The sequence below is a fragment of the Metarhizium robertsii genome (assembly GCF_000187425.2).
Source record: "Metarhizium robertsii ARSEF 23 chromosome Unknown MAA_Scf_2, whole genome shotgun sequence".
NCBI lineage: Eukaryota > Fungi > Ascomycota > Sordariomycetes > Hypocreales > Clavicipitaceae > Metarhizium > Metarhizium robertsii.
In genome coordinates this window covers 1,386,476-1,399,832 of record NW_011942160.1, presented here as the reverse complement: position 1 = coordinate 1,399,832, position 13,357 = coordinate 1,386,476, and the positions used below count along the sequence as shown (strand labels likewise).

The 13,357-nt window shown below is 52.5% G+C and overlaps 4 protein-coding genes across 4 annotated transcripts; 3 read left to right on the top strand and 1 right to left on the bottom strand.

Annotated features, from left to right (window-relative positions):
- Positions 1 to 51: 51 nt before the first annotated feature.
- On the top strand, positions 52 to 699 carry MAA_05990 (Ubiquitin supergroup; the record flags this gene model as incomplete). Its single annotated transcript, XM_007823988.1, has 1 exon — positions 52 to 699. The coding sequence occupies one exon, from the start codon at positions 52 to 54 to the stop codon at positions 697 to 699; it is 648 nt and encodes a 215-aa protein (XP_007822179.1).
- A 3,535-nt stretch (positions 700 to 4,234) lies between these two features.
- MAA_05991 (G protein gamma subunit) lies at positions 4,235 to 4,629 on the top strand (the record flags this gene model as incomplete). Its single annotated transcript, XM_007823989.1, has 2 exons — positions 4,235 to 4,395; positions 4,509 to 4,629. The coding sequence occupies 2 exons, from the start codon at positions 4,235 to 4,237 to the stop codon at positions 4,627 to 4,629; spliced, it is 282 nt and encodes a 93-aa protein (XP_007822180.1).
- A 1,344-nt stretch (positions 4,630 to 5,973) lies between these two features.
- Positions 5,974 to 6,601, top strand: MAA_05992 (selenoprotein domain protein; the record flags this gene model as incomplete). The annotated part of the gene is made up of 2 exons (XM_007823990.1): positions 5,974 to 6,081; positions 6,227 to 6,601. The coding sequence occupies 2 exons, from the start codon at positions 5,974 to 5,976 to the stop codon at positions 6,599 to 6,601; spliced, it is 483 nt and encodes a 160-aa protein (XP_007822181.1).
- A 1,171-nt stretch (positions 6,602 to 7,772) lies between these two features.
- On the bottom strand, positions 7,773 to 8,964 carry MAA_05993 (calcineurin-like phosphoesterase; the record flags this gene model as incomplete). Its single annotated transcript, XM_007823991.1, has 4 exons — positions 7,773 to 7,865; positions 7,929 to 8,228; positions 8,325 to 8,726; positions 8,785 to 8,964. The coding sequence occupies 4 exons, from the start codon at positions 8,962 to 8,964 to the stop codon at positions 7,773 to 7,775; spliced, it is 975 nt and encodes a 324-aa protein (XP_007822182.1).
- Positions 8,965 to 13,357: the final 4,393 nt, after the last annotated feature.

Genomic DNA, 13,357 nt, shown 5'->3' with positions numbered 1-13,357 from the left:
CCGAGAAACCTTGAGAGGAAGCCGTATATCGGCTAGTGGCCTTGTATCATCATGGCTGACGACACGCCAAGACGATCTCGTTCTCAGTCACCAGCCCGCCGAGGACCACGACCCAAACGCGGCGGGTTTAGATGGAAGGACAATATCCGACGAAATGACGATCGAGATGATGGACATCGTCGAGACTTCCGCGATCGCTCTAGAGATAGGGACAGAGGGCGAGGTTACCGAGACAGAAATCGTGACCGGGATCATGACCGGGATCATGACAGAACTAGGGACAGGCCTGGGGATAGAGACAGGAATCGCGACCGCAATCGCGACCGCAATCGCGACAGCAACCATAGAGTACCAGACCGATTACGGTCACCTCGTCGAAACGACCGAGACTCTTCCGAAAAAGCGGATGGAAGAAAGGAGAAGACCGGCAAGCCTACACCGGCTTCGGCAACCGGAGGCGAGGAAATGATTATTGTCCATGTTAATGACCGCTTGGGAAGCAAGTCTGCTGTCCCATGCCTACCCTCTGATACGGTTGGTCAGTTCAAGATCATGGTGGCAGCTCGAATTGGGCGTGAGCCCAGTCAAATTATGCTACGGAGACAGGGAGAACGGCCATTCAAAGACCACATTACGCTGGAAGACTATGGGATCTCGAACGGCGTTCAACTGGACCTGGAGATTGACACAGGCGATTGAAGAGACTACAGCTCACATCCGACCCATGCAAAAAGCGAAGCACGGCACCGTTTGTATTTGCACCAACTCAAACACTCGAAGACTTGCATGCTGGAAACACTCCAACCAACCATGGCGTTCTGGAAAGGGAGAGCGCCAGTACTGAACAGTTCGTTGCTGGCGTGGCATGTAAGTAGTAGCATAAGGTGTGCCCTGGCTATGTCATCTGCATAGAATTGCAGTCTGCAGTCTTGCGGTCCAACGATGAAGCTGACCATTTCAAAAAAAAAGGGGGAAGGGGGGTGGGGAAAGAGTCAAGCTTGCAATTATGCACCACGATCACCCGCTGTTATTAGCCTGTACATCTGCCGGTCTTTTGCTCCCAGCTGGATCAAAGGAAGCATAAGGCACTAGATAAAAATAGGCCGAGACATACGGCGTAGAAATGCATGCATCCTACCTGACACATCGCCGCATTCCAACGCATAACTTATCGTATCTATCCCATACTGTCTGCAGGAAACTCGAGTTCTACAAAAGGTACTCCGTAGACGCAATGTAAAACAGCCTTCTAGGCCTTGTTCTTATTAGTAATTTTTTTTTTTTCCTCTCACGTTAAATGAGAATAGAAGCATAATATAAGTATCGTGCAGGCACAACATCTGGTAACACAGTATTAGGCTATATTAAGCTAAGAACAGTAAAAGACCAGAAAAATAAAATATTTACGTATCGTGACGCGTCAGACACAACCGCATCATTGGTGCTCTATTGCGGCCCGCTAGCTGAAGCCATCTCGCGATAACCTTAGCCACCGTCATCATAGAAGCAAATTGATGCCGGTGACTCACGCCGAAAACCTGAAATGGCCACACACGTAGTATATTAGCGAGGTCTGCCCTCGTCCGCATTTCAAGTCAACCCCGTTCCTCTCCATCTCAGTTATTCTTCTGCTATCAAGACCCAACACAACTATCCGTGAGCCCCTGCCTCCACGCTAATCTCCCACAAGCACTTACTGACATCGCCCACAGCGATTAAATCTCACTACCATATAAAAATAACATGACCAAAGGTGGCAAGAAGCCCAATACAAGTTGCCTGTTCTAAGCTTTAGGGGTTAAAGCTAACAAGGAGGGGGCAAAAACAACACTATAACCATTGGAAGCCCTTTATAGTAAAAGAGACGCCAACCTCAACGCAAAAAATCCCGATTCCATCCTTGAAGCTTACAACGGGTAACTTACTTGTATTGGGCTTCTTGCCACCTTTGGTCATGTTGTTTTTATATAGTAGTGATTCGATAGCTGTGGGCGATGTCAGCAAGTGAGTGGTTGTAATGCTTGTGGGAGATTTGTGTGGAGGCAGGGACTCCCGAATAATTGTGTTGGGTCTTGATAGCAGAAGAGGCAGATGACTTGGATGGAGAGGAACGGGGTGGACTTGGAATGCAGACGAGGGCAGACCTCGCTGATATACTGCGTGTGTGGCCATTTTAGGTTCTCGTTCTTATTACCGTGGTACTCGTGGCGTGATGCTGCTGAACCCTTATTGTCTCATTTCTGGCGTCACGACCGCCGACCCCGAAGGCAAGCAAGGCAAGGCAGAGAGTACGTAGTGGTAGCACGGAGTACAGAGCAAAGGGAAAGAATCCTCGGCACACAGCTTGATAGGTCCATGAAGCATTCAAAGCGGCAACAGCCGCACATGTACATTCCAAGAGGAAGACACTGGAGTCATCAGAATCAAATTTCCCTTCCAGACGAGGTGGCGGGGCAAATTGAAAAGAGCGGCGACGGCGCTAAACCATGAGCGGAGTGGTCTGTAGCCAGTGAGCCAATGAGAGCGAGGCAAAGCAGCCAACTGTTCCCCTTGCTTGGCTTCAATTTCAACGCGGGTTGTACTCCATAGATATGTCAGCTTTACAGAGGAGACGTGAGACGGGGCATGACAGAATGTAAGTATGATGATCGAAAGGGGAGAAATCGGTGGACTGCGGAAGAAGCAATCAAGCCTGAAAAATAGAGAGAGCATGTGGGATCTATCCCTTTGACTGCGCGCAGGTCCAATTGATGTAGCGGACCCACCCTTCTGCGATACTTAAGAAGATACTTATTAAACAACAAGGTTAGCCACCTAACCTAATGTAGCTTTTTGTAAATTTCAGAATTAATAGTACTTCTATTACCACGGTATTTATCAGAGGGGCTTTGTACCTTCTAATTTAGTCTTTCCTATTGGTCAGAATCCTTGCTCGGTACGAAAAATGGACCTGCGCGCAGTCAAAGGGATGGAGTAGTACGATACTGCGGAGTATGTCCTACTTCGTTCAAACGGCAGAGCAGTTGAGCTTGGCATCTTTTTTTGGTGGTGCTTGAGCTCCACCCGCGCGCCCGGCACACCTGCAGAATGAAGGAGGAGTGAACGAGCTTGGGCTACTCCTGCCACTCCTGCTCTCCATTGGTCCATTTGTTCTATTTGGTTGGAGCTAAGGGGTCAAGAGGCAAAGAGGGCCGACAGCATAGAGATGACAGCTGGAGACGATGGGCGGTGGGCATGCTAATTTGCCCGGCATCCTAAGGCCCAGATGCCAGTTGGTCCCAGCGCGGCTACATGTATTTCTGCCCCCGAGCCAGCATGAAGCACAGGAGACCAGTCCACTGGCTGCCCACCAGCGACGTGCCGCCCACTGGTTGCTGGCCACTGGTTGCTGGCCACTGCCCGCTGCTGCAGCACTCACCCCCCCACCGGTGCCAGTTTCTGCTTCAAGTCCTGCCTGGTCCTTTCTTCTTCTCCTCCTCCCCCATTCCCTTCATCTCCCCTCAGCGCCTCTGTCAATTTATTGCTCGCGATCCTCCAGGGCCTGATCGATCGGTAAGTGGCCTATTTCTATTCATTCACATTGCGATTGCACAGCTTTGAGAGATTTTTTCTTCGCATTCGACGGGCAGACGTGTTTTTTCCCAAGCAACTTTCCGCGGACGAATAAGGGGGGCCGGAAACTAGGCGTGGGCAATTTGAGCTTCGACTCTCTGTTCTGCTCGCCAACTTGGGGGAACCAGACAACAACAATACCATCACCCATCCATGATTTCACGTCCTTGCATCCTAGCACCACTTGCACGACACAGTACTACCCAGCCAACGTTGTCGCTGCGCCTTGTCGTCGTCGAGTGCGGCACATATCGGCTGTTTTTGCCTTGGCCATTGCTCGCAGCCTGGTCTTTGTTCAGTCATTCAGTGTCGTCTCGTCTTGTCACCAGCCAAACCCTAGCCTAAATCCATAATCGACAATTCAAGCCTCTGAGAAGAGTCGTACTTTGAGTGGCTGATTGACCGCTGTACGATACGTCTCACTAACGCCTGGCTGCATCCAATTTAGTTTTGTCCGCGACTCGGTCGGTATCTTCGCGCTTGGATTGTTTTGTCTGCCGCGTCCGCCGCCCGCCAGATTTGCGTCCTCAAGACTACGCAGACTTCGCCCTCGGCACCTCGTATCTAATTGACGCTCGACTCGAATTTAATTTTGCGTCGGTCCTTTCCTTCCGCCATCAAGATGCCTCAGTACACCTCGCGAGATGTCGGCGACCCGTCGCAGATCAAAAAGACGAAACAGTCCATGGCAGACCTAAAACTGAGACGGTTAACAGAGCTCAACAACCGCCTGCGAGAGGACTTGGAGCGCGAGCGTATTCCGATCAGCACAGCTGCCAAGAGGTGAGAAAATACCCTGATGAACAAGGCGACCAGTACATGCAAGTAACTTGGTCTGCACGACAACACTCTTGGGGTGGGAATAGAAACTGACACTACCTGCGTTCTGCAAACAGCATCATTGCTTACTGCAATGGAACAAGGGATTACATGGTCCCATCCGTATGGGGTTCGGTTCCTAAGGGCGAGGATCCCTACGCACCACAACAATCTGGCGGCTGCTGTGTCGTCATGTAAATCAGTGTTTCTCGTCGATTTTCTCGCGGTAGACGGCAAAATTTTACCAGCCAACGACCTGCTACGATGGGTATTTGTTCTTGTTTATTATCAATGGCTGGGAGGTGCGGCATGCACCGGCGCCGGCCGCAGCAGCGATCAGTCCCCTAACGTGTTCTATATCTTAATCCGGAACGGTGCGCTTGGAGGCGAAGGGCGAGGAGAATTTTCGGACGGGTGGGTGGGAAAGACGGATACGGCGTACCAAATTACACAATTTTCACACAAACATACTCGTCATGATCCTTGGCTGGGACCATGGATAGAGAGCCCTCTCGAAGCTTTTGTGCCGAGTTAGCACAGAGGCAGCATACCCTCGAGCGGCAAATGAAGAGCAAAACAACAAGGGAAAAGAGGAGAGCAAGGCGACGCGTCTGGAAATATGGTCATTGGCGACGCATATACTTGGAATTCTGTTTATTCCATCGACCCATTGACTGCGCAACAATATAAAAGAGCCCCAGGAAGACAAGAAGCGAAACACTTCGCTGTCTTGCCTCATCCGTGCGCGGGGGTACAGACGCAGCCATGTGAGGGCAAGAAGAGGCAAACATGGGCCTGGGAGTACCGGCTCTTCAGCATGTATTAATTCCCTTTTTTTCTTACTGGTTTTTTTTCTTTGTGTCCGTTATGTCTGCGTATCTATTCATGTTTGGTACACAATCAAGTTCAATAAATGTTCAAGCACAAGTGACCATGCTCAAGATTCATTGAAACTGGCTTCGCCGCTATTTGTCGTGAAAGCACATCTATCTCACATGTTCCTAACTTTCAAGTCCCAATGCGCCACAAATGAATCGAAACAACTCTTGGCAAAGCGACGTGTAGCTTGTTATCTTGGCAAGCCTGCTCCTTGCTTCAAAACTCAGCAGCCAGGTTCTAAGTCCAGGCCACCCGGAACCGATCTCCGAATAGCCGGCCTATGCTTCGTCGTAGCACCAAATCCAAGTCTGATCTGAGCCACAAAGCAGGACCTCTGCTAGGCTTACAAATCTTCGGCATTGGCCTCTGGTCGTTCTGCCTGTCTGGTACTCCGTACAACGACGACATCCGTGGAAACAGTGGAGCGGCTAATTCGAAGTGGATTCAAATGTTAATCTGGATGCGCCCGCGGACGACACCCTCTCGATACAATAACGTTACTTACACCGCGTTCACATCCACCACTGGACCATTCGAATTCGTCGCCCTCACGCGCCAGGATCTTTTCTAGTGATCCAGGCTAACGCAGCATCGGGGAGCACACACTCGGCACCAGAGCAGTGCATTCCCATCACACAAGCCAAAAGAAAAAAGAAAAAAAAAATGGCCGAGCCGACCAGCGCGCCTGCACACGCAGACTACGAAACTCGGTTCCCGCGAGTGACTATCCAGTTCTGCACACAATGCAAATGGATGCTCCGGGCGGCCTACGTACGTCTCTTGTCCCCCCCTGCGTTGCACACGCGCCCCTCGTTCCACGTCCACGTCTCTTCACCGGTGCCGGCGCGCCTCGCACGTTGGTTGTGAAAACGCCGTCTTGCGAAGCAGAGCAAAGAGACTAATTTTCAAGAACCAGTTCGCCCAGGAGCTCCTGTCCACGTTCTCCACATCCCTGGGCGAGGTGTCGCTGCAGCCCTCGACGGGGGGCACCTTCGTCGTGACCATCCACCACCAGCCGCGGGACCAGGCGCCCCGGGCTGTGAGCACCGTGCTCTGGGACAGGAAGACGGACGGCGGGTTCCCCGAGACCAAGGAACTCAAGCGGCGGGTGAGGGATGTCATCGAGCCGGGGCGGGACCTGGGACACGTCGACCGGCATCGTTCCGCTCACGCTGCGAGCAAGACGGCCGGTGAATCGACTGAGGGCGCAGACGGAGCGGGTGGCCCTGCTGCTGCTGCTGCTGCTTCCGGGGCGGCCATGACGGACACGCCTTGTGAGGATTGCAAGTAGGCCGCGGGGATGGCTTCGCGGAACGGCTTTCCAACCCCGTTGCCACGTCCTATCTCGCGCGTATACGTCAAGCCAGACAGACTAGTCGACGACGAAGAGCGTGGGCAGGTAGGGGCGGCGTGGGCATGAGACAATGCCCAACGACAATCAATGGGTTGGTGTGACTCGAGTCGGGGTTCTCATCAAGCTCTCCCGCGGCCTGGCAGCTGCTAGTTATCACATCGTGGAGACATCTTTGAAAATGGCAGCCTTGACAAGAAGCCAAGTTAATTTATTGTGCACCCAGCCTGACTACCTGGGTACCTAGCATGGAGGACTCTGTTAAAAACCCATCCGGTGGTCAACACCGAACTGGCTAGCCGAGCCACGGTCAAGCAGCGAATACTCCGAGTATTGTATGCTTTAGTCATACTTTACTTTTTTGCCACTCTCTCCTACCTGTATGTATTATGTGGTGAATCATAATACCGTGATACGTCGTCATTCCGAGGCCCGCTGTGTAGCAACACCGACGGAAGTAGGGTTCGGGGCTCGGCGATCGACTGCCCCCTGTCCAAAAACAAACCGACGTCACATTTGGACACGACGTCATGTATGTCAAATTTGTATATTGTATAATGAGCTAGAAGAAACAGCCATTCGTCGTGATCAAGTTCGCATTGAGCATTAGAGACGATTCGGGCTGCCCGAATAGATTTTTCGTTCTGCCATTCCGCCGAACCCCCCGGCAGGCGTCCTCCCAACGTATACACACGGCCAAAGGAAAAAGGAAAAAAAAATACATATATAAGCCAGGAGAACACTTCCACAGAAAAGGTGCGGCAAATAGTTTCCCGTACAACCCGAGGCAACCAACCCAGCATGCTCACGGCCGCGAACACCAGCGACGGCGCGAGTCGCAAATTACGAGCTGCATGTGCAACACGCATTCACGTGGAGAGATGTAGAGATCGAGATTCGACAGAGAGAGAGCGGTGGGGGTCAAAAACAAGTCGGATGCGGTGAGACAAAAATCGGGGCTTTATAGTGGCACGTCGGCGGATGTTGGATCAAATCGGTGTCGTGGGCAAGTCATCCGTCGATGTAGGTGGTACAATTCAAGTCTTAGCGTCGTCCGAACCTAGAAGAGAGCAATCATGTTCGTATAAACTCGTTCATTTCTTTTGTTTCACTATTTGGACTTGTATTTGGGAGTGACTGGTTTGCTTCCGCTCCCGAGACCACCGTAAACGTACTTTTGTTTCTTCTCAGCTGGCTTGAGAATCTACAATTGTTTGGTTAGTGTGTCGCCGTTGCAACCCATTGTGAACAAAGGTATAGGACTAACCTGGAACGAGCAGAGCAAACTCTCGTCGACGCTCATCATGGCTCCGGCGTTATCAAACTCTCCGCAGTAGTTGGGCGCACTGAACAAAGTTACCAGCTGGCGCTTGGAGAAGAATTCGTAGCCGTCTTCGACAACCTGATGGGCACGGCAAATGAGGTCCATGTCGTGCTTTTGCAGGAACCGAGAGACAACATCAGGTCCAAAGGTGAAGGAAACACCTCGGTCGTTCTCACTCCAGCCAGTAATGTCCTTGTCAGGATCCGACCAGAGCAGATCGCAAAGTAAACCACAGTCAGGAATCTAGACAGGTTAGCACCATGTCCAGACTAATAATAACCCAGAGATAACAGCTGGATGCTGGGTACAAGGGGGGATGGGGATGGGGTAATGGCGTACATCCGTTGGTCGCATGACACGTCTAATCTGCTCCATTGAGTTCAGGTCGGGGCTGAGACCGCCGTGCATAGTGAAAATCTTCTCATCAATAATAGCGGCAATGGGAAGGCAGTTGAAACAATCGGTGAAAGTTTTCCACAGCTTAATATTGTAGCGACGCTTGCACTCATCGTAGAAACCGTAGATACGGTTGATGGAGGCACACTCGTGGTTACCTCGCAAGATGAAAAAGTTCTCCGGATACTTGATTTTGTAGGCGAGCAAAAGGCAGATTGTCTCGAGAGACTGCTTGCCTCTGTCTACGTAGTCACCCAAGAAGAGGTAATTGGCCTCGGGAGGAAAACCACCGTACTCAAAGAGTCGGAGCAAGTCATAATATTGACCATGAATATCGCCACAAATCTGCCAGTGTCAGTCAGCAATGGCATAGGGGTACAACGGCCAGTGCCAGGCAATATACCTTGATGGGGGCCTCCAGCTCGAGCAGGATGGGCTGGGAGATGAAGATCTCGCGAGCTTTGGTACACAGGTATCGAATCTCGGCTTCGAGCAGCTGGACCTGCTTTCCTGGGCGGCTGCCACGCACCTCGAGCAGGCGGTCGATTATGGAATCGAGGTCGACCTCGTGTTGGTCAGCCATACTAGAGAGATCCCTTTGGCGAGGGATTGCCCGCGGGTACCGGAGAGGTGGGCGGCGTTGGCGCGTGAAAAACGAATCACTAGATGCAAGCCGATGCGCAGGAGGTGGCGGCTGAGGGGGGAACGTGCGATCAAGGCTGGTGGTGGAGTGCTGATATTACGATGCACTTCAAGATCTGGACGACGTCAGCAGTTAGTAAACCAGCCATCAGGTAGCGGTGCGCGTGTCAAGAATCACGACGGCGGCAGTGTGTCGGTGCTCTCAGAAAGACGGCAATGAGGGAGAGGAAAGCGAAAAATAGGGTGCACGACATTTCGGTCGCAAAATTTCTCGGGTACGTGATGGACGAGAGCACATCCAATGCGGAGGACGAGACATCACCCACGGATGGCGTAGTCGGACGGCGAATGGTGGGAGGAGACCAGAGACGCCAACAAGAAAAAACAGCACCAAGGAGCGACTTACCGAGAAGTGATCACAGCTCGGGGTAGAGGAGCCTCGTAGGCGGCGGAGCGAGCGGAATGGATATATCCCCGATGAAAAAAATGTATATAGCTAACGGGACGCAGTCGATGAGATCAATCTCAATACGGGCAAACAGACACGGTCGCAAGGTCTGTATCGTCGTCGAGGGGTGTTGCCTTGAAGGGCGGTCGTCGGCAGGAATAGCTTCAGGGGATGGGCTGAAGCAGTCGTCGTCGGCTGGAGAAACAGGGGCCAAAAGGCGTAATGGTCGTTTGAATGGGCTCACTAGTAGCCAAGTCGCGTTGCTTCCGTCACGGGAAGGTCGTCGTCGTCCAGTGTCGCCGTTGGGCAGTTCGTCGTGGATGAGAAAATCGCTTTTCGGCGCAGTTGAAGGGGGAAGCAGCCAGCAGCCGTCGGGATGTTTTTTTTTTCTCGGTTGAGGAGGGGAGGGGGAGCAGCCAAGCAGCCAAGCCCGTACGTACTTACGTATGTACCTCATGTACTACTCGGTAGCAGCCAACAACAGCACGCGCCAGGCCGGCGGCGGAGGGGATTGGGGGGTCAATTGGTGCTCAAGTGCTTAATGGCACTGGGCTCGGTGTGCTACTGGCGACGGTGTGCATGTACTACTGATCACTGGGGCTTCAACGTTGCGCAGTCAGTCGTCGGAGCGCCAGGCTTGGGTGCCTGGTCAGCTCGGCTGGTGGGGTCTGGAGCGTTGAGTTGCCCGCCTCAAGGAACCCGTGGTCGTCGTTAGGTTCGCGCTCTGCCGCTGGCCGGAAGGACACCCTCCGAGGTGGTGGAAATCGCCCGCTTTCGGTTCTTAATCCATCAGTTTGTTGCTGGCGGACACAATCGCCCTGTTTTTCTTGCCATGAGGTGACGCAGCCAGCAAACTGAAGCGAGGACAACTGGACATGTTGGCAGTGGCCGCGCCTCGCGGGCAGCACCTCGGGTGCTCCAGTCAATGCTCAAGGGCGCCCCCCGTAATGCGTCTGGGGGCCTGGATGGGGCCTCGCTGCAGCTTCCTAGTGGCCACGCGCCGTACTCCGTACACCATGCAGACACCGGTTGACCTGGACGAATGCTGGGCGTCCGTCAATGCCAGCTTTGCCCTGTGCTGCACAGCTCTGGCATCCCCAAGTCATAGTGTCAATCGGCCATGGAGCGGTGCGGTGGCGCAGCCTGTACCTGTAACGTCGACCTGGCCAGGTACCGCGTACCAAGTACCTGGGTACGCTCAAATACCTAACATTGAACGCGCCGGCTGTTTTTGCAACTGCCCAAGCGTGATGCCGTTCTAGAGCTCACGGGCGCTTGAGAATGCTGTGAGCTGTCAGACTCCAGATATCTCATACATGTCTTTGATCTGTTGGGGGGTTGGCGCTTCCGATTTCCATCGCATCCCCACACGGGCACTTAATTGGTGGTGGCACGGAGAACAGAGCTCCAGACACTTAAAGTATGGAGTATGTATGCAGTACGAGGTCGTCGAGTGTTTGCCTTTGCTGCTTTCCTTGGCACCTCCAAGGTTTCCGAGCGGAATGCCCGTCGAGTGCCGAGTGCCAGGGCCAACCAAGTTATGCTCCCGGCCATCGTTGCAAAAGCACTCTCGGCCCCTCTGCCGTCTACAACACTCATCACGCCCGAGGCAATGAAGCAAAGACCAAGGTGAGGCTGATGGCCGGATGCGATGACCTGGTATCAGTCGATGCGTGGTGGAACAGCTTTTCTGACTTTTTTGCCCCTCGGTCCCCTCTTTGCCATCCCAGGCCAGGTCGCTCCTTCCGCGCCACAGGTCCTAGTGCCCAGAACTGCAGGCCCAGTGTCCATTTCGGCTCCCATGTCCTCCTCACCATCGAAGATGCTGTAAAGTCTGTTGTTGTTAGCCACTCGACTGTCTGCTCATCGATCCCATCTAGATCCGCCAAACGAACCGCGAATCGCGAACCAAGATGCGTCCATATGTCCCATGTTACACTGTGCCCGCTCTCGGCACTCAGGGACAGCGGCCGACGCGCAATCTTCTCACGTGCGTAGTCGATACTCCGGCTCAAGCCGCGGAAGGCTGGCCAGGAGACATCACACCACTCCTTCAGTGCTGCGCGGCTTGGAGCTCCAGGCCGCAACAAGAGGTTCGGACGATCCGGAGGAGAAGCTCTGTTGCCTTGGAGCCATGACTCCACATCCAGTGCCCAAGGAGTTCTATGAAACCCCAGCTTGTGGCCTACTTCTTTCTCCCATTCCAAATGTTGACGACACAGCCTGCCAGTTGCTCACAACCAGAGTAAAAGGAAACTCGGCACGGAGTACGACGCCAACCTTATTCAAGAGGACGCCTACTTCCCACTTTTCGCTGACGCCGGCCCGTCTGTGCTCCTGTGCCTATCATCACTCTAACTAATTATGGCGCTTCGAAAACTCTGTTATGCCATACTACTCCTCACGTAGTGGATGGCCCGGGACTGCATAAGGAGTATACACGAAGGCGTTTGGGTATGAGGCAATGGGTGGCTTTGTGGCTTCGACGGAACGGACGACTTTCGCCCTCTCAGCACCTTCAACGACGTTGATAAACCGCTGTGCTGCATTTAGCACAACCGAAGTCAGAATGTAAAACGCGTCATGTTGCAGACGTTTGTATGCACATCCAACATAGACAGCTCGAAAGAGCAGCGTCTCTCGTCACCATGATTGGTAAGTTACATACCAGGCACTTGAGAGAACCAACACAGCAAATGCAGAGGAACAAAAGTACCATCATTTGAGCCACTGCATCCGCCGGCTTCTAGACACAAAACCAATGCCTGCCATGCTCTCCCTCACTTTCGTCCCTGACATTCATTGTGACAGCCGTGGCCGCAGACGACCGACCATACCCGCACCAACAACCAGGCACAACCCGGTTTTGCGCTGGATTCCACACATACAACGTTTCTCTTTTCCCAACACATTTGCGGTTTACGGTCTAGTCAAAACGTGAATAGCCCAACCGGATGAAATGTTCACAGCATGCATATGATGTGTGGTTGTGCAGTAGTCGGAAAACCACCTACCTATTCCTCTGAACACTCTAGTACATGGTTATTTCTATTCGCTGTTGCAGGAGCTGACAACAGACAGACAGATATAACAGTAATCAGTGCAATGAATAATTGGCTACACTAGCCGCGTACCATTTCAACCCATTTCTTGTGCAGGTATTCTCAGGATGAACAAATGCGTCTCATTGTACAGGATCCTACTCCCACCGACCTACCTACCTTTGCCCGCGGCCCCTGTTTTTGAGGACAGCTGAAGATTGTCATGTGCTAGCGGAAAATTCTGATATGCTGTCTTGTAATAGCTGATGAGGCAGATGGCAGTTACCAAAACCCCTTGGTACTCTTGGGTACCTCAAGGAGGGAGACATCAAATATCTGATTAGAACGCTCTCCCAAACGAAGCAAACAAATCTCACAAAGTAGCGCTTTACAACGTACAGCCTGTGACAAAAAAAACCCTCTCAATTGCTAGCACGTCATGTAGTCATGCATGCTCTAGACATTGCAAGACAACGTATGCACGGAAACAATAGGCGGCATGATTGCAGAAGCTGCAATCTATCACGACAGTGAATGCCTAGCCCGCAAATACTCCTCCATGTCCCCTCCGCATTCGGAACGTGGCCCGACGTATACATGCATGATGATGATGTGAATGCCCGCAAAACCTGCTCGGCCTGGACAAAGTTGGAGCTACTCGCGAGAGGAAGTCACGAGCTGTTGATATTCGGCTGCGCTAAACAAAGAGAAAAGAGGAGGAGAAAACAGGCACAGGATGTAAACTTGGGGCCGTGTAGCTGAAGAGACCGCAGACTGCGTATTCTTACCAACAAACTAGTCTTTATCAACAACAGTCCTTCGTATCCAGCAGAGTGTTATTGAGC